The 20,751-nt window shown below is 35.8% G+C and overlaps 1 protein-coding gene across 4 annotated transcripts in view; it reads left to right on the forward strand.

Moving 5' to 3' along the window:
• Positions 1–20,751, forward strand: part of PDS5B (PDS5 cohesin associated factor B) — a 110,651-nt gene that overhangs the window by 60,824 nt on the left and 29,076 nt on the right. For all 4 annotated transcript variants that reach the window (XM_075084797.1, XM_075084816.1, XM_075084806.1 and 1 more), the window contains exons 13-23: positions 649–762; positions 2,226–2,307; positions 6,316–6,364; positions 7,841–7,980; positions 8,058–8,173; positions 10,045–10,150; positions 12,024–12,184; positions 13,273–13,396; positions 14,132–14,290; positions 15,089–15,157; positions 19,237–19,373. In XM_075084797.1, coding sequence (XP_074940898.1) covers positions 649–762; positions 2,226–2,307; positions 6,316–6,364; positions 7,841–7,980; positions 8,058–8,173; positions 10,045–10,150; positions 12,024–12,184; positions 13,273–13,396; positions 14,132–14,290; positions 15,089–15,157; positions 19,237–19,373 — 1,257 coding nt within the window. The remainder of the gene's footprint in view (positions 1–648; positions 763–2,225; positions 2,308–6,315; positions 6,365–7,840; positions 7,981–8,057; positions 8,174–10,044; positions 10,151–12,023; positions 12,185–13,272; positions 13,397–14,131; positions 14,291–15,088; positions 15,158–19,236; positions 19,374–20,751) is intronic.

A 20,751-nucleotide genomic window follows, 5' to 3' on the forward strand; every position in this document is an offset into this window, starting at 1 on the left:
CTTCGCAGTCTTTCCTAGGTTCAGGTCTGCCAGTTACCTTTCTCTCCTCCTGTTTCCAAATAAAGAGCTTCCATTTTATAGCAGAAACTTCTGATAATTAACATGTGAAGGGACCTTGGAGGTGTGGACGGAAGTCAGCTCCCTCTGACTAGTATCTGAATTGTCCTTCTGGGTTTCATGATAACATGCAATATAATCAACATGATAGTTTTCTCTCTCTCTCTCTCTCTCTTTTTTTTTTTTTTTTTTTTTAAGGCCCACTAATTTGGGTCAATTAATGAATTTACCCCAATACTGACCTGTAATGAGATTCATTAATAACATTTCTTTGGACTGATAATTAAGAGACATTCTTCTCTAAAACCCTTTGCTTCCTATCTAGATTAATACACCTGATTTTGATAATATCAATTCTTAAATGTCCTACTGCTAACATTAACATTGTCTTCTGCAATGGTATATTTTTGTTTAGTTTATGCTGAGTTTTATTGGAAGTTATGGAACTTGACCTTCAGGTTTTATAATAACTCTGCCTTTATATGCAATAACTGATCTCTAGATAGGTCTGAGAATTTTCGAATTAATGTTTTAGCAATTCAAGACCACTTTCTTGCTTTACAGTTTAAATTTCTTAATCCTGTCTTTCAGATTACTTGTTGAACGCATCTTTGCTCAGTACATGGTCCCTCACAACTTGGAAACAAATGAACGAATGAAATGTTTATATTACCTTTACGCAACACTGGATTCAAATGCTGTGAAGTATGTGCTATTTTTGACTTATTGCAAAATAATCTATAATACAATTATTACTGTACGTTAGTAAATTGTTGTGAATAGCCTGAGCCAGTGGACAAAAGTAGTTTGTGAGCTATCAGAAAATAGAATGGAGCAATAGTATCTATTTTTCAAGTGGGATTTTGGGGAAAAAAAACCCAAACAAACCAAACAAAACCAAAACTAATACGGTGTTTTCTAACAAGGTGTAGTACCTTTTAACCATAAACAGTTTTTTAAAAAGTACTGTCAAAGATCTGGCAAGAAGCTTGAGTGCATGTTGGTCCTTTTATGTCCAAAAAAGAGATAGCATAGATAGTAGTGTTGACTAGCCTTAAATCTTACCTGACAACTTCTCAATTAGTATGCTCCTTGTTTTAGCAGCCAGACTGACTTAAAAGTAGGAAGGAAGTATTACTTACAATTATGTTACGTGCATTCTCCAGTTTAAAATGGGTAGATAAGCATGAATTTGACTAATAACAATTTTGCTGCTGTAATGTTCACAGCTTGACTGAATTTAGTTAGTTTTACTTTGTTTTTCACTTAGTAGTACTCAGTCACTCAAAAATTGAATGTAGTTTTTTCTTATGCGGGAGACTAGAGAAAGCTTTGTATATAAAAGAATGACTTAAGCATATGTTTGAATCCTCCGCATTTCTTGTATTACCTGCCTACAGATATTACAACTGTAACAAACTAAAATTAAGAACAGTATATTAAAAATAAAAAGTTACTGTTTGAATAATTTTTAGTATAGGCTAAAGAAAAATGCAGAATGGCTTCTTTTCAGTATTTGGTATTTCAGGCAACAAATAACTTCTGGATTCTCATTTTCATATGCAGCAGTACTCATTTTAAAGACAGTATCTTCACTTAGTTATATAGAACTGATTTTTTACTTATGGAAGTTTAAGTGAAGCTGTGAATTTTTTTTTTGGAGCTTATTTTTTCTGGAAGATATGCTAATTTTCAATTTTGTCAAATATCTCTAATGTGTCTCTTAAAAGTCTAATCATGTCCACTTTTCACAATTTATTCATCTCGTAACTGCTTTCTGTGTGCAAGAAAAACATTGTTTTGATGATAATCTTAAACATCTGCTCTAGCCTACTTCTTGGAATGTTTTTAGAAGAGTGATTTCAGGCTTGTACAAATGAGTTCTTCATGGGCCACACATCAGTTACTTCCTACTTCTTTTAAAGGCAGTATAGTTAAGCATCTGAAATGAAACTTGTTTCAAAATCACACTTTGTTTCAGTCTAATTTGAGCAATTAAATTTTCTGTATCATGCCGTTAGGAACCACTTAGCTTTTGCTCACAGCAGTGAAATTTTAGGTGACAAGCATGTTCCTGAGTCTGAAGTTGAAAAGATTTTAAAGGGTCTTATTGGACAGTTGTGTTATTTATTGATTAGATGACTTTGACAGCTCTTTTTTTTTTTTAGAGCATTGAATGAAATGTGGAAATGTCAAAATCTGCTACGACATCAAGTCAAGGATTTAGTTGACCTAATAAAACAACCCAAAGTGAGTTCACTTTATCTTTATCCCACAGTGAATATGCAGTTATACTTAAAATAAGCTATTTTTAAATTCTGCCTGACTTACTGTCTCAAGCTTATTTTTAATGACAGATAGGCAGTATTGTGAAAGTTAACCAGTATTTCATTAGACTAGACTTGCAGTAGGAAACGTGTATACATTTTGGTAGAAAAAGTGAAGAGGTAGGGGTGTTTTAGGAATTTTAAATATATTTTGCTAGCCATTTGATATTAAAATACTTGCTTCCGCTGTTTGAGTTACAGCTCGTCAAGATTGTTCTGGCTCTTGAAAGAGAGGAAAGGACAGCAGTTTTTTTGACTGCCAAATTGAGTAATTAAGAAAAAGTACCTCTACACCCTAACTTTTTGAATGTTACTAATCATACATAAGATAAGAAATTGGACTGTTTTTATCCCAGCAGGTTACTTTTTTCTCTTCCTTCTTTGAAATTTCTTAAATGGAGATAACAAACTACAGTTGATAAAATTTGGAGTTGTTTTAGTTATATGTATGTGCATGCTCATGTTTTGTGGGGGAAATCATAAGATGAAATTCTGGATATAATTCAGAATGTGATCTAAAACTTTATTTTAATGCCAAAAGTTTAATCTGGCGCTTTTTGACAGAAATACTATGTAGTAGAAAGTGTTGCCATGCTCACATTCATATATGTGTGCGTGTGTGACTTTTATTTTCTATATGCGTATATACGCATAATCCACAGTAAGTTTAATGATGTTTTATGACTGAATTATCCATTTGCTGGAATTAACTGAACAGGATGAGTTGGTAACACAATTTTTACAAGTGTGGTTGGATTATCTAATATATCTGCTTGGAAATGTTACTGTCTTGCAGACAAAAAAAAGACTTATCGAATCAAAATGCATCCCTTACTGTTTCAGTCCTGACTGCAGTGAAATTCGTAATTTTCACACACTGCATTTAAAACATGCTGTAATGTTGTATTAAATTCTAAGTGCAGTAACTGCTAGTACAAAAAAACTTTGTTGCTTTTTGGTGACTGAATTGAAATATCTTTCATGTACTGTTTTATATTCATAGGTTAATTTAAATACACTTATGCATTTAAAACTGAGTTAGTATCTTTGATATTTTCTCCATTTTGGCTGAAAGTGAAATTTCAACTTTTCCTTTTATTTTTGGGGAGATGTAATGAAAGTTATTCCTCAATTGTAATTAAACATGTAGGTTTTCATAAATACTAGCATGAGATTCACATTCAAAAGAGTGTATGCTGTTGACATGTTTGCGTTTGTCCATGTGGCTTTCATCGTAACTTCCACTATTAAGTACTGATTTTCTACACTTTTCTTTTGAGTAACAGGACTGCATGGAATAACTATGGGGCTTGTGATTTGATATGCTGTCACAGGCAACAAAACTGTTTTGAGTTGGGGAATTATACTTAATTTAGTTTGTCAATTAACAAAAACTTTTAATTGTTGATTCTGGTATTGAGAAATAAAAGCAAACAAATAAACACTTAGAGAAACACCCTTTGGCTCCCCTTCAGACACTTCTCTTCTCTGCTTCACGGTCCCCAGGCCCCTTGCTGCACGCCATGCTCAGTCCCTTCAGTGAGGCGATGGCCGCACAGGAGATGGGGATCAGGGCATGGTGGTTCCTTTCATTTTGCTGCTCCTCTTTTCTTACCCACTGCTGCAGCGTGGGTTTCTCCACCAGCTGCAGTACCTTTAGAGTTGTACTTTCTCTAGTGCCTCTTCTCCACCCCAGCTCCAGCAGCTCTTACCCTGGCATGTCTCCTGCCTCTACTTGTGTGTCTTGTCTTTTCCTTCAGCATCGATCTTCTCCTACTCTGCTGTCCTTCCTGTCCTGGCAGCTCTCTTGTAGCCCCTAATGGCTACCACCCTTTCTTAAATATGTTTTCTGAGAGGCACCATAGGCTCCTCTGACTCGTTGAAGTTTTGGTGGGTGGTGGGTCAGTTTGTTGGTTGCAGAGCTGGCTGGAAGTGGCTTTGACCAGCACAAGAGTCCCTGACCACCTCCTGCACAGGTCACCCCAGCAGCCCTATGCTACCCCAAATCCTGCCCTTTATGCCCACTGAGTAGTAGACACTTCCACGTGTCAGCCAAGGTTATTGTAATAAATTGTAATTTTGTTATCTCCAAAGCTGATATGGCTTGTTTGAACCTTGTTTGAGATCTATATGCAGATTTCATTAATAAAATGCATATAGAATTAGATGTGCCTGAACAAGGCTTTGACCTCTGTCTTGAAGTCTTTTCTATCTGCTCCATAATAATTCTAAGACTTTTATATGAAAATGTGTCTTGCAACATTATCTCTTAGCAGCTCTTTCCTGATATGAACCTGATGAAAAGGCCCACTGTAGGTGTTTATTTGCCTGAAGTGAAGTATTTTAGAAGAAAAAGAGCTCTTACCAAGATGACTCTTCTCAGTTGATTTAATATTTTCTTATAATTTTTAGGCTTGCTACTACCAATTTTGTCTGTTATAAAGGGAGTTCTAAAAAGACAATTTTAGCAGTGGTGGTGGCTGAACACTGTTCTCTTCAGTGAAAGCTCATGAAGTGTGGTTGTGTCTTATTTAAATCTTTTCTCTAAAGAATATAATTTGATAGTTGTAGACAATAACTGATACTATTTATATACATTTGTGAAGTTTTGTAGACTTTGTAAGTTGTGTCACCAAGGCTGATCTGTCAGAAGTCAATTGGCAAAAGAAGAGCTTCCTTCGTGGTTTGGAGGCTGATGGGTCTATATGCTTTTGACAATGTTGCTCTAAGCTTGAATTTTCTTTCAGGTTCCACTTTTCATTTTACTTAGGAAGAATTCAGAGTTGTTTAACAGTACTTACTATACTGCAGTGAAAGATTTTCGCCCCCCCCCCCACGTTGTCCACCTTAGAACGCTTTTCTGAAGATGGTTAGGGTGTTATCTTTATTTATAGTTAAGGATTCCCTTTGTCGTTTTTACTAATACTTCCTTAATATTTGAAACTTCAGTGTAATTCCATAAAACTTCCTAGTCTGTAGAATACCATGGATTACAGCTAAAAGCGGGAGAAACATGTCTTGGAATCCAGTTTGTCTCCCATCAGCAGCAGGTGATATGATGCAGAAACATTACTTATTTGTTAGAAATATATTCTTATAAAGAAAGTGTGCTTACTATGTAGTTTTAACTGGCCATGAAATTTGTGGTACTCTTTCTTTTCCTCTTCCATTTACTCTGTGTTAGAACTATAACTGTTCAGGTGGATTTTGTATGTGGAATTTGAAATCTTGTACCAGAAGAGTTACTGACAAGAGGAAAATAAATGAGGTGGAAGTCTGGTTTGTGAAACTTAATTTTGCTTGTAAGGAGGTGTTGGACAATTCTATATCAGCTTTGGTTTCACAGAAATCTAAGCTTCACAGATATCCTGAAATGCAGTTATGTTTTCATTTTTTTGTTGTTGTGGTGGTCCCTGATTATTACTTTCACTATTGCACTGCTATTCTCTGCCTTCACTGTTCAGCTGATCAGGAATAGCAACTGTCTTATTATTGACTTGCTCAATTCTTTACAATAAGGTGGGAACTACTGCCGAGAATCAATATCTGAGATCTAGAAGATAAAATTAATTTGATGCTTGCTGTTCACTTTATTTAAAAACAAAGAAGCTTTAGGTGAAAAACAGTTACAGAAGTAACTCATCGCTGCTGTTTATAAGTTATATAGTAGATTTTTATTACTTTTTAATATTTTACATGAGCGTATGTCTGACAGAGTATTACTGTAGGCATGATCTATCTTTTACTTCCTGTAAGTATCTGGCATTAACTTTGCAGTGGTGGATTTAATTTCTAACACACTGATACATTAGCAAAATTATGGGTGCTGACTTGTTGATAATGCATTATGGAGTTTTGCTCACTCGGTATTCAAGTGAAAATACATAATGTAAAATTCTTACTTAATACATTTTTCTTTTGTGACTTGCAGACAGATGCCAGCAGTAAAGCTATATTCTCAAAAGTGATGGTTATAACAAGTAAGTTGGTTGAAGTATTTACACTGTCTAAAAATTACAGTTGAAATATATTGCTTTCTTGTTTTAAAAATAATTTGAGATTATAAGGTTATAACAAATAAGCTTTGTAACAGATAAAACTTAAAACAAATAATGAAAAACATGTTGTAACAATATGCTTTTAAGAATTAAGACAACTGTAAGCAGAATTGCTTCCTTAGTATAAGAAGCGTCTGGTCATGAAGCTTATCACATGACATTTTGGCTGTATCTGTTGTAGACTAATTCAAAATGTAGATACTCTAGGGTGTTAATGTCCGCTTTACCATTATAGAATATATACTAACTGATGTAAACTAACCCACCACACTGTCTACTGACTTACCTGTCTTTGAGGTGTTGGTATTTTAAGTTCTGTTGGGAGAATGCAGAAGAGTTTTTGGGTTTCAGTAGCAGGAAGGCAGTTTGGAAACGGAAGAACGTCTATGTAACCTGAACTCTTAGCAAAGAAAAAACCATCAACCCTAAACCAACACTTCTTGTTCTCCCCAGCCCACTAAGCCAATAGCACTAAAACCAGTAAGAAGAAAAAACACTTGCTTTAATATTCTGAAATTTTGTTTTTAAATCCACCTTTTTTTTTTTTTTTAAAAGCAAGCTGTTCTAGAAAAAAAAAAACCAAACAACAAACTACTTAAGTCTATGTACATGTTGTAAAAAATGTGGAGGAAAAATCTTGCTGCCTGGTGGGCCATGTTCCAAATCCTTTTTTCCTTATATTTATAATATTAAAGTTGATCAGTTTGACTTTTCTGATTTTTTTTTTTAAGTTCTGGGTGGCATTTAAAAAAAATAAATATAATAAAACATACTTAGTAGAACTTGTTTTGTACAAACTATCCTGTAGTCCTGTACCACTTTCTGTGCCAGCTTTGCTTAACACATACTGTACCAAAACCATAAAGTATCTTAAATAGTATACTCACACTTTACCAGTAAATTGTCCTGTTAGAATATAAAATGCAAGTATAGAATTAGGTTGAAAAACGTGGTTTTAAAGCTTTCTAAACTGTTGCAAGCTGTTGTGAAGCTTATGTTTCACGAAGGAGTAATTTAGCAAAAATACCCTTTTGGTGTTTTTGCGCTTGCCATATCAGGTGATCTATTTACTGAGTATATTTTTCTGTAGAGTATAGGCTTTGCATTATGAGGTCAACTTCAGCTGTTAATGTTATTAACCGGGACAAGTAGACTTACTGGAAAATGAGAGAGAAAAACCAATAGACAGGGGAGGTGTGTGGGTATAGAAAATTTTAGAAATTCTTGTCCTCATAGATATGTCTACCCACGTTAAGATGTTTTGGATCCCATATCCTGCTGCTTCTTGGTTAGCTTCAACAAACATAGAAACTTTCTTGATGTGACATTTCAAACTTCTGTAATTTACAATACTGATACTTATTAGCATAAATAGTGATTTCTTTTGCTTATTTAAAGGAAACCTTCCTGATCCAGGGAAAGCTCAAGATTTCATGAAAAAGTTCACACAAGTTCTAGAAGATGATGAAAAAATAAGAAGTCAGTTAGAAATGCTTGTTAGCCCAACATGTTCTTGTAAACAGGCTGAAGGATGTGTGGTAAGAATTGATCTTAAAATATGTTAATATTTTTGGAAGAGAATTGATTATACATTTAATTGAAACTTACATTGCAGAGGGAAATAACAAAGAAGCTGGGCAACCCAAAACAACCAACAAATCCCTTCCTGGAAATGATAAAGTTTCTACTTGAGAGAATTGCTCCTGTGCACATTGATACTGAATCCATCAGGTATTTGTGTGTGCGTGTGTATGTGTTGATGGCTGTAGATCACAGGGTTGGAAATCAGAGTTTCTAATTTAATTTTTAACCACAAGCAGTAATGGATTAGGTGGGTGTGGTTTAAGGTCTGGTGACTGGTGGTATTTTCTTCTGTGTCCTTTTGCTTATGGGTGTTTTGTCTCCTCATTCAGAATGTAGCCACACAAACAATTGACTTGTCATTCAGCACAGGTGAGACAACCTGCTAGTAAAAGTGGATCTGCTGCTGATAGGGAATTTTGGTTTGTGACTGACTTTTAATAAAAGAAATTACTGTCTGTGGCTATTCAAAAACTTCACTAAAGCTTTCCACCCAGAATATTAGCTCATAGTGTCATAAACAGTACTTTAACTGAAAAAGTGAAGATTGTGATGAGGCATCAAGACTTTAAGGATAAGTAAGCCAGTGAAGTTATGGGGAGAAAGTAATTGCTGAAATGGTTATTTAACAGCTGTATTTGAGATATGTGGTATCTTATTAGAATCAACTAGTTCTAAATACTGGTAAATTCTTATCTGTTAATTCCAACGATAGTAATTGATTTTTAAGTACTTGAGCATTTTGCTTTCTGCCTGTCACATATACAATGTAATGGAGCCATTGAGGGTTCACTTAAAAATCTGTTTCAGAAACATTGTTTTTAACATGATTTTTCTTTTGGTCTTGGATGAAGTACAATGTATAACTAGATTTTTACTTTAAATTTGAAAACGTGTGTTTTAAATTCGCAAAAGCAATATAAAATGTATAATTAAACTAAAATTCACACATGTGGGACTAGGTTGTAATAATTGTTTCATGGTCCACCTACTGACTGATCGCCATAGAGTATACAAGCAAAAAAACCCAAAAAGGTAGTAAAAAGCACGTATTTTCAGTTTTGCCAGAGGATTGGTTTTCTTCCATCTTTGTAAATTTTCACTCAACTTCTGCTTCATTTTTGAGGCTGTCAGACTGTTCGGTTTTTTTAATAGGTGGTCATTTTTGTCCAATTTTGGGGGAAAAAAAACCAGAGACTGGAAGTCTGACTAGGAGATCTCTCCCTTGATTTGCTACCAGTTCTGGTTTGGTTTGGTGAGATTTTTTTTTGGGTGGTGTTTGTTTTTTGTGTGTTGGGTGTTGTTTTTTTCTTTCACTATAAATAGCACTTACAGGGTGTACTGAAGGAATATTATTAATATTGTTTAGCCCTTGGCAGGGAAGCTGCCTGAACCACTCACTAATATAGGATCATTTGGATAATCACCATTTCCCTTCCTAGGGTACAGTGTAAGAGAAAAAAAAAAAAAAAACCAAGCAAAGAAAAAGACCTAAACAAACAAACAAAACAACAATAACAAAAGGCAGAAAAACCCTCCCAAGCATTACTGTCAGGGTGATATATACAGGAGAAGTCTTTAAATTTTTCACCAACTCTTAGAATAGCTGTTTAATGGTTATTTTTTTTCTCTTGGTAATAGACTAGACAGACATTATGAACGGTTATTTTCCATCAATTACTAAGAATCCATAGCAGTTAGTATCCTCAGCATAATTCTTACCTGAATATGTCGCTTGTAATACTCAAATAGTTTTCTTATTTTGGTCATCCATGTGGAATAGTGTGTGTATTAATTCATAATGGATAAACATTTTTTAACTTAATGCCTCATAAGTATAGAGGGGAGAAGAGGTCAACTGGATTATGTATGTAGTTGACTTATATTTGTTTTAAAACAAGCTTATATTTTATGTTTTAAATAAGCTTATTAAATAAAGTTTATATCTTAAACTTATGAAAACAGTCACACAAAGTGGAATTGCAGTAAATACAAGGTCATGTTTTTGTTTTCCTCTTCAGTGCCCTTATCAAGCAAGTAAACAAGTCTATAGATGGAACGGCTGATGATGAAGATGAGGGTGTACCTACTGACCAGGCAATCAGAGCAGGTCTTGAATTGCTTAAGGCAAGTATACGCCTGGTGGTCAGTGAGCATGTGAAACTTTCTGAAGCAATTTTGTTAAAATAAATTTTTAATTAGCGCTCTGTATCATTAGTCATAGTCATGTGGCGGCTATCTGGAAGAATACTGGTTTGGTTTTTGTTCTCTGCTCATCTTACGTGGCACAGAGTAAGACTATCTTATAAATCATTTAGAAGTTTTTCTGAAAGTCAGAAGTTGTGTGTGTGACATCAGCAGCTGAGTTCTGATTCTCAGAGTGTGAATTCAGTGGTTAGTGAATAGTTATACTACTTTTGGGACTGTACTTGTGTATCTCTACAATACTGTGGTTCCCCTGAATTACTCATAAACTGGGGTCTTATCTATTTCAACTATGTGTAATCTTTGAGACTCATTTAACATAGCAAACCCCATCAAGATGCATTTCCAGGGACACTGTACATTCTACTCTCTTTTCCCTTTTTCGTAGGAGGAAAAGGGCTGGTCACTGTGTTATGTACAAGTACTGTTAAAAATGTGAAACTTTTTTTAAAATGCAACTACCCAGGGCTTTTTGTTCACTTCATGCTTTTAGCCTAAAGTCTTTGACAGAGACTATGTAGTGTCCGCTTTTCCTGTACTTGCACGGAAAGGTACTTGTGCCATAGTACCATCTCAGTTATACGATAGTGTTGGGAGTAGTGCAACTGCAGACTGTTGGACTGTTGACTTCAGAGGCCTCAAAATCTAAAGAACTTTCATGCAGAAGTTTTCAGAATATCTTAGATCAACTAAGGGCCTAGTAGATTCATCTGAGAGCATGGGATTCTTTGGCCAGATGTGCATGTTTAGACACAAGTGCAAAAACCAGCAGTGCAAAGATGAATCTGGGTAAAAATGAATCGTGTAATGAAGGACTATATATTTGAAAGAAGGCTCCCAGGTCAGAATTTACATATTCATATGGACTAGCATGACAGATTTAAGGAAGAGGAGTAAGATTGTCCTGAAGAAGGTGGTCTGTACGTCATGAGAAGAATGCGGAAAGGAAAAGTGTAGGAGTCTAGAAATGAAGCTGGGATGAAGGTAGCATGGTGAAAGAAAACTGTGTGAAGAATTTCCTAGACAGCTTCTTTGCTGTGGGTCAGAATATTATATGGAAAGAGGCTGATAATCAACAGCCACTTAAAAATGAAGAGAAGGTAAACTTTCAGAGAGCATCAGATGAGGATTATCTTTTTTTTTTAAACATGGGAGGACTGTCATACTTGAAGACAGACTCCAAGAATCTAAAGGAGAGGTAAAGGATCTGGTAAGCTGCTGTGGAAAGCTTGAGGGACTAGAGACCCTATGGGGTATGTCTATACTACTCTTTTATAGTTAGGAACTTCAGAGCACAACCAGTTGTTCCACTTAGCAAACAAGCATGAAGTCTGGGAGCACACTAGCTGGATTCCTTTTAGAGAAACAAAGTTATGAGATGGGCTTCAGAAGCACATGTTGTATTGTAGTTCAGTCAGTCTACAAATACTCTGAAGTAAAACCCCTGAAATGTGGATATTGCTTCTTTAGCATCAATTGTGTTTCTCTTACAACCTGCTTCTGCTGTAACCCAGTACTTGCTAATGTAGATGTCACCACTGAGAAGTTCATGTTCACAATAACAGGAGAAGAAATTGAGACTGGAGAAATAAGTTAAAACTGATGAGATCATGTATAAAGACAGATGTCTAGGAGGTACTAAAGAAAGTCAGAAAAAAAAAAGTGTATCGCGTGACAAAACTAGGTAGAGAATTATAAATATTCCAGTATGGAGTGGAAAATTACTCTTGATGGGATGTTTTGTATAAGTGGACATTTAAAAAATATTAACATGTCTTCCGTCTTATTTTGGCAGGTACTTTCATTTACGCACCCTATCTCATTTCATTCAGCTGAAACTTTCGAATCTCTCCTGGCTTGCTTGAAAATGGATGATGAAAAAGTGGCAGAAGCTGCATTACAAATTTTTAAAAATACAGGAAGTAAAATTGAAGAAGACTTTCCTCATATACGATCGTAAGTGGTATATCTTACTTCATATGAGTAGTGTTCTTTACTCCATGGGATTTTAGAATTTCTCATTCTTCCTTTTGCATGCTATAGCATTATCCTGCGTTCTTTTGGAAGAAAGTATGTGCATCAAGCACTGCATTGGAGCCAGTCAAGGGAGGTCATTGTCCCACTCTACTCTGTACTGGTGTGGCCTCACCTTGAGTACTGCGTGGAGTTTTGGGTGCCACAGTGCGTTAAGGGTATAAACCTGCTAGAGAGTGTCTAGAGGAGGGCCACAGAGTTGGTGAAGGGTTTCGAGGAGAAAACCATACAAGGAGTGGCTGATGTAACTTGGTTTGCTGAGCCTGGAGGAGACTGTGGGGAGACCTCATCACGGTCCACAGCTTCCTCACAAGGGGAGGAGGAGGGGCAGATGCTGATCTCTTCTCTCTGGTGACCAATGACAGGACCCAAGGCAATGGCAGGAAGATGTGCCAGGGGAGGTTTAGGTTGGATATTAGGAAAGGGTTCTTCACCCAGAGGGTGGTGGAGCCCTGGAACAGGCGCACCAGGGAGGCAGTCATGGCACCAATCCTGATGATATTCAAGCAGCACTTGGACAATGCCTTCAGACACATGGTGTGATTTGGGGTTGTCCTATGCAGGGACAGGAGTTGGACTAGATGATCCTTGTGGCTCCCTTCCAACTCTGGACATTCTACGATTCTACATAGCTGCTTGCACTATGACTGTAAGCATACAATCAAGATATGGCAATGTAAAAACACTTTGCAATTCAATGGAGATCTGTAGATGAGAGTATTTCCAGAAAAGCATTTAGTAACTTGTGCAGATATTTGCTTTGCCTCATGATATTTTATCAACAAATACCAGGTTTGTGGTTTCTTTATTTTTTGTTGTTACTTGAAAGCCATGTACATAACCCTTTTTTCCTTTATTTGAAGAAATTGCCAAAACCAGGAGAACTTGCACTTTTGCAGAGGTGTTGTGTTCTGTATATGTGTATCTGTACTCTTTTGCTAGGCTTGATATTTTGGTAAGTTTTCAATTTGTGAAAAAGGTACTTATCTGGGTTTCTCTCTCTTTTTAAGTGCTTTGCTTCCAGTGTTGCATCATAAAGCTAAAAAAGGACCCCCTCGTCAAGCCAAGTATGCTATTCACTGCATCCATGCAATATTTTCCAGCAAAGAAACTCAGTTTGCACAGATATTTGAGGTAGAGTTAAAACATTCAAGTTTTATTAATCTTTTATATTGCATATGTAAACTAAGGGATGTAGCGGCAATTTATATGGCAAGTTGTATCAAATTCAGAAAAGATATTTTCCCCCTTTCCCTTTGTTCTCATACAGTTTGGCCTGAAAAGTGATAGCAGAAAATGTGTTTTAGTATCCGATGATCCATCATGTTTAGGGTTATGTATTTTAACATGTGATAGAGTAAAATTGTTAGACTGTCTGCTAGAACCATACACCACTCCCTTCCCTGTTGGCATTGGCCTGAAGTATTTAAATGGTTACAGAAATTACGGAAAAATGAATTATGGTAGAGATTATTTAAATAGATTTATAGTTACAAATGTACTTTTTAGTTAGCACCCATCAGTCTTTTGAAGGCCGTTCCATTACTGAAATTGCCATCTTGATGTAGTATGCCCATTTCTTCAACAAGAAAATATGCTTTTTAATCCATTGTTTCCCAAACGGTCCACCTTGAGCTGCCGCTTTTTGAACTGCCCAGATGTGATAAACGTGTTGTCTGTCATCCTGATTTTTCTTTTGATTTGTAGGAGACTTGTAGGGTTGGTGAATGTCTTTAAATCTAGAGAGTCAATAGTTCTTTTAAAATTGTATTTCTGAAATGGACAACTTGGTACAGAACTCTCACCCCCCTTCCCCCAATAAGACACAGATTATATCAGTAATACCTGATTTTTTTGCTCTTATTCTAGCCACTGCATAAAAGTCTGGATCCAAGCAATTTTGAGCATCTCATTACGCCGTTGGTTACTATTGGCCATATAGCCATGCTAGCACCTGATCAATTTGCTGCCCCTTTGAAATCTTTGGTTGCCACTTTTATTGTTAAAGATTTGCTGATGAATGATAGGGTAAGTATTTTTAAAACTTTGTATTAAGGTGGTTCTCCTGTAGTTATCATACTCAGCAAGTGCTTGTGAAAATTTTTGACTTGTTGGTTCTTTTTGCATATGGTTGTCTTTGGATTTCCGTGTGTGTTGTTTGTCTCAGTTGAAAACATACAGTACAGGAAAGGAGATATTACTAATTTGGTAGTCCTTACAAAAGCAACAAGATGTATAGCACGGCATTACTTATAGCTTATATATTACTTATAGCACTGATTACTTGCCTTTTGTTAAAAATGGGAAAATTGCTATTGACTTCACTCAGCTGCTTGTCTTGAGCAAGACAGTTGTGGTCTTTGTTAGGAAATATAAAGCATTTGAAACTAAAATACGCTGTTTAAATGTTTCTAATACTTCTGTATTGATGGTGACTATAAAGTGAAAAAAATAACTTGTGCATTGTCAGCCATTGTTTAGGGAAAAAGTTACAGTCTAAAACTATGTGCTTGAGGTTCCAATCTACTGGACGTGGAAACTGGAATTTATTCTCAAAGCAATGGTTATTGCAGTCTAAAGCGATAGTTTTCAGGTGACAACAACAACAACAAACCCTTTTACTACTGTTAAATATGCTGATACTTGAATAGTGAGGTAGGAGCAATATCTCACTTCTGTAATGGTTACTTCTATAAAATACAGAAGGCACAATGCTAACCAGTGAGTGCTGCTGTGTTGTTCCCAGAAGCAAACAGGAAAGAGGACGTTTCTGCAGGTTTCACTGAAGAGTAACAGTAGTGTAACTAAACATAATATTTGGCTTAGCTTCCAGGAAAAAAGACAACAAAACTTTGGGTCCCAGATGAAGAAGTGTCTCCTGAAACGCTTGTTAAAGTAAGTAGCACTTCCTATATTTTCTTACGATTGTGCGTATAATATGTAAACATCTGGATTCCTAAAGCTGTCAACTGCTTTTCTCTGTTTCCGTGTCACCTTTCTAACAGTTAAAAAAAAAATAGAGGTAACTATTTTAAAATTGAGACTCTTACTGGATTGCACGTTTTTTGAATTGCCAGAAGAAAAGAATTTGTTTTTGGGAGCATCTACTTACTTTTTTAACTTTGGTAAATATATTTACATATACACTTTATTGAAATTTTTTTTTATAGCTTATTATAGGCTTAGGTTTGGTGTGCAACACTTACGGATTCCAAATATTATCACAGTTAAGGTAAAACTGGTTTTCCCCCTCTTATTTAACAGTTGTTAAATACCATTCTTTGTTTAAAGTCTTTCCTTTTTCTTTTGAATTTTTAGGACATTCCAAGAAACTTCCAGTGCTATTTTGGAATAAAGAAAAAATTGTTCTTGGATTTGTCAGTTTTCTCAAATAAATGTGTTACATTGCTTTTCTCTGTGTACAATGTATACTAGAGAAGAACCTAGATTAAAAAACAAAACAAAACAAAATCACTTTAGAACGGTGGGGTGTTTGTTGTTTCTGGTTTTGTTTTTGTTTTTTTAAACATCATCTCAGGCTTGTTCTTTTGTTTGGATTAAGTTTATGATTTCTGGGCTTGGTAATAGATATTCCCACTTAATTTTTCACTCAGAAATAGACTTATACTGTGGAAAATACATCCTATGTCTGTATTTTGTTTTTAAATGCCCTTTCTTCAGAACAGGGATAGATTATGCTTTCATATTTTCTTTCAAAATTAGAAAGATGCATGTACTTTGTAGAGTGCTGTTTCTAAACTAATTATAGTAGTCATTGAATTTCCAGTGCCTCTGGAATAAAGTTGCTCTGATGGTTTTAAGAAGTTCTTTGCCTTCTCTCTTGAAGTTGTTAAACACTTAGTAGCATAAAACCTCTTTCTCTGCTGGCTTAGTAAGTACTTTGGTTTCCTGCTTGGTACAGAACTCATTACTGGAAATGCTCAGTTGTGTTTGGAGTAGATTTGTTAGCTTTTTATTCATTTGACTACAGCAAGGATATTTTTTGTATTTGTGCAATTCTGTAGTTACACAGTAGACTCTAAAAAACAGTTAAAAGAATGCACATTTGTTTTGATTTTGTGAACTGCTAGTTTAAAATAGAAATTATTTCACTTTGGTGATTATATATGTAACTTGAAGTAGTAGATACTGTTTTTCTTGTTTTTTTTTTTTAATTATTCGTTAATCTGTAATAGCTCTCTAAAATGCATTTTGGTGTTGATAAAACTTATCAATTTGCTTATAGGAAATCCTAAGGCAACTTAGAGTTGAAGCCAAGCCCAAAAGCTGTAAGAAGCATTTATGGGCAAGTGAAAACAGGTTATTGTGAAAATTGATCTGTAAATTGAATTAGCATTTATTACTGCTAAGAACCCTCTATTTAATGAACACTGCAGGCCACACCATTAGTTTATAAACGAATCTCTCTGACAGTGTATTTTTCTCTACTCTGTTACAATGGGAGCCTTTAAAAAAAGGCTTTTAAAACCATAACTGTATAATATATCTAATAGAGATCTTAAAACGAGCAAGTTTAAGTATGAAAGCGGGGAAGGACTGATGAAGACAAAATTATAGTATCATCCAGCCTGACAGATGTAGACTGATAAAGTCTAGCCTTAGTTTTGGGTGCTAAACCTCAAATGAAATTATGTCCGTATAGAAACGGTTCAGTGCCGTATTAAATATGAATCAGATTAATTTTTTTTTAGTTAAACCTGAACTCCTATGCTTGGCAGTACACTCTCATGACAGTATTGAATACTCCTGTGCACCATGCAGTGGATTGAGACTTATGCAGTAGCAATGACATTTCTTGTTTCCTTCTATGTACGCTGCAGTATAAGGTTTCTCCTCCTATTTCTCTAGCTGTGCGTTAGGTGTGCATTGTTTCATTTTTCTCTGCTGTGCAAGCATGTATGTTCTATGACATTCCTGCAGCATTTGTGGCTCTGAAAACTCAAACTATCCTTTGATAGTTATCCTATATGGCTGCAAATTAAAACTTAAAACAAGGGCAGTGCACACTCATGTCCTGTTTGTTTAAGTCTTCAGGTAGGCAGAAGCAGTGACTGGGGGAATTCTCATGCCCTGTACTAATTTCATGGGAATGCTTAGTTCTGAAGGGTTGCTGGAATGTCATCACAACATCCAGAACACCAGCAAATAAACAGGGGACATAGTGGGGTCAGAGGAAAATTCTGAAGGAGTTGGAATTAGGATTTGCTACATGGAAGGAAGACTAGGGTAGATCTGGATGGTAAAACTGGGGGAAGGGAATTGTGGAGGGGGAAGAGAGAAGAATAGGTTAAAATTTCAATTCCTCAGGAGCTGATGTAGGGGCACAAGATAGCATGTGGCAGTTCCCTGGCTGAACTTACTTGAAGACCAAATAGAGCTAGGACGTTTCTGTCCCCCCAACAAATGGGAGGCACTAATGGTACATGTACTGGTTGTGACATGAAGAAAATGAATCGGTAAGCTATCAAAAGAACTGCTAATAATAATAGTAATAACAATAACAATATTTTTCTTATTGCTATTAAAACTTTCTGGTGGATACTTAGAGCTGTTTTAGTGGAAGACCCTTTGAAAGCTACGGCAAGACAATTTCACTTCTGTTCCACAAACTCCATTTGCATTTTCAGTTCTTGAATGACAGACGTCCTACCTCTTGCTGGTGTTACCAAATAGAATTAGAATTCTGTAGGTGGAGTAAATGGGCTACAGTGCTAAAAAATAAACTCATGTATAGATGACAATCCTAGAATTTAGATCTGAAGGGACCATTGTTATCAGTTTGTTACATGGAATAGATTGACTGTATGATAAACTTAATTCAGTGAGATTGTGACTGTTTATATAAGATTAGAACTGCCTTTTCCATTAAGGAGAAAATATGGTGTTACCAGGTACAAACAGTGCTGGCTTCCTTTCCATCAGACCGTAGTTTCTCCAAAGCTTTTGGGTTTTGTGTTTTGAATTTGAGTTTGGTGTTTGGATTCACCCCCACCCCGCCCCGCAGCCAGAGGATGTCTACTTGATTCAGATACTCTTCCTTCTGTTTTTGGTTGTGTGGATTGGGGTTTTTGTGTTGGTCTGGGTTTTTTGTGTGTTTTTTTTTTTGTTTGGTTGGTTGGTTTTTTATCATCTCTGCTCGCATATAAAAGGAAAATGAAAGGACAAAGGGATTCAAATACTAAACCAAATTTAATCTCCAAATTCATGCTTTATTTTCACTAAAGAAACGTGTGAAATTATGCAGTGTTTCATGATAGCTGCTGGATTCTGCATACTTTCAGAAGCTTGCCTCAAAACACTTGATGTTTCCATTGGCAAAAGACAATTTAACCTAAGCAACAGGCTTTGAGGCTTTTCTTTAAATAGCCGTGAAAGAAATACTCTTTTCCCAGATGAATTATCTTAATCCAGGGTGATACTCTAACAAGTAAGATGTCTATGAAGTATTTTTTAAATTTAAATGTCTTAAATAAATTTAAAGTAAAATTACATATGTAAAGAATATATAGGGATTGATTAAGCACAGGAATTATAGGAATATAGGAAGATGAAAATGTGTTCTGCTTTTTGATCCAGTAACATTTTCTTAAGTATAAATTGTTCTGCCTATTCCACAGTGTTTAATAGATATAAGGTCAATTAAGATAATGTTTTCACAGGACAAAATATGTGATTGCTTAGTGGAAGAAACAGTTCAAACTTAAAAACCATACAACAATTAGTTTATTTGCTGTAATAACTGCTTGAGACTTTCAGTGAAAATTTGCTGTCTAGTGAGAGTACTTCTTGTTGTCTTTCAGTATTTAAATGATGTTTTGCAGCCTTGACAAGCTTATGTTTGCAGCAGTAAAAAGCACTTGGGAATATACTGTGTGATTAAATTAAGATAAGGATTATGTTAAAAATGAGGATCATGGTGTGATTTGACTTCTGCATATCAAATTTTTTTTCAGATTCAGGCAATCAAGATGATGGTTCGATGGTTGCTAGGAATGAAGAACAACCACAGCAAGTCAGGAACCTCTACTCTGAGGTTGCTAACAACAATACTACACAGTGATGGAGATTTAACAGAGCAGGGAAAAATTAGGTACGTAACAGATGGTAATGTTTTGATGTCTGATGATGCAGTGGGGAGAGTTTTAGTCAAAGTAGTACTTAAACTATTCTGTTAGACTGCTTAACTATTTATACATCTTATAAGAAATGATGGTAAGCTTGGCTGGATTCCTTCATAAGTTTGACTCTCAGGTTTTTTAACACTGTAGATAGAGCTGTATTTTAATAGTTTTATCTTCTTTGTTTTATCTCCCTCTTCAAAGAGCCATTACTCATATTGCAAAAATAAACTAACTTCCTCTTTCCCACTGAAAATTAGTTTTAATTTTTTATGTAGCTTGCTCTTCCTGATGTACCAATTGTTGTGTATGCCAAAGGCCGATAGGCAGGCTTTCTAGTAAAAAATAATAGCATGTTGCAGTAAACCAGGTGGGAATAGCTAGTACATAAGACATCTCTGCTTGAAGGCAGACGTTAATCCCTTGAGGCCTCTAAAGTGAAAGGAAGAAGGAAATGTGTAAAGAGGATTAAGTCTCAATAAATACCTTCTGGGTGATTGTTAGACAACTTACTTGTTTTTCCGGGTATCTTCTTAATCCTCTGTGGTGGGGGAGGTGACAAGTTGTCAGCCACTATTGCGTGCCAAACATTGAAAATTTATGTCTGCAGAAGCTATTGAGGGCATGGGTGGATTGTGCCAGGAGGAGTAAAAAGGTTTTAATTTTGGGGTAGAGTTTAATATTATACAGTGATTATGTAGATGGAACTGATGTGTTAAATTGCAAACCTGAGAGTTGTCTAGTATGTTATCCCTGTAGCACCTGTTTAGTCTTTCTTAAACTTCCTTGTAAATAATTGTTTCATAGTTCTAAATTCTGTAATATGATCATTTGTGGCAGATACTAGGGAGTTAAATAGTAATAAGTTACCTTTTCAACATAACTGCTTGGAGCATATTGTTGGCTTATCCAGTAGCTTGTGAATAGATCAGTTCTGTAGGTTCTGTGTGTTTTCATGCTTGGAGTGATGATTCCTTACTGTGCATGTTTTAGAAATTTAATTTTCCCCACTCTTTTTGTACTCAAAACTATAATAATAGCAACTGTATATAATGATGCGGTTAGTTCTTCTCATTAAAATTAATGGAGGGCTGGGTATGCTTTTAGGGGAGGGAGAAAGCTGCAATGACATGTGAGGTTGCTCTGTGTTAAAGGCAACCCTTCAACCCCAGAGCTTGGAGCTCTGCCTGGGGATGGATGATGAGCCAATTGACAGTTTATGGGCTGGGATTAAAGACTAGACTGGTACGGTTGACATTGTAGTGGGTGTCTGCTATGGGCCCCAGAACAGGAAGAGGAAGTGGATGAGGCCTTCTATAAACAGCTAGAAACAACTTCATGTTCACAGGC

The sequence above is a fragment of the Phalacrocorax aristotelis genome, chromosome 1, assembly GCF_949628215.1.
Source record: "Phalacrocorax aristotelis chromosome 1, bGulAri2.1, whole genome shotgun sequence".
NCBI lineage: Eukaryota > Metazoa > Chordata > Aves > Suliformes > Phalacrocoracidae > Phalacrocorax > Phalacrocorax aristotelis.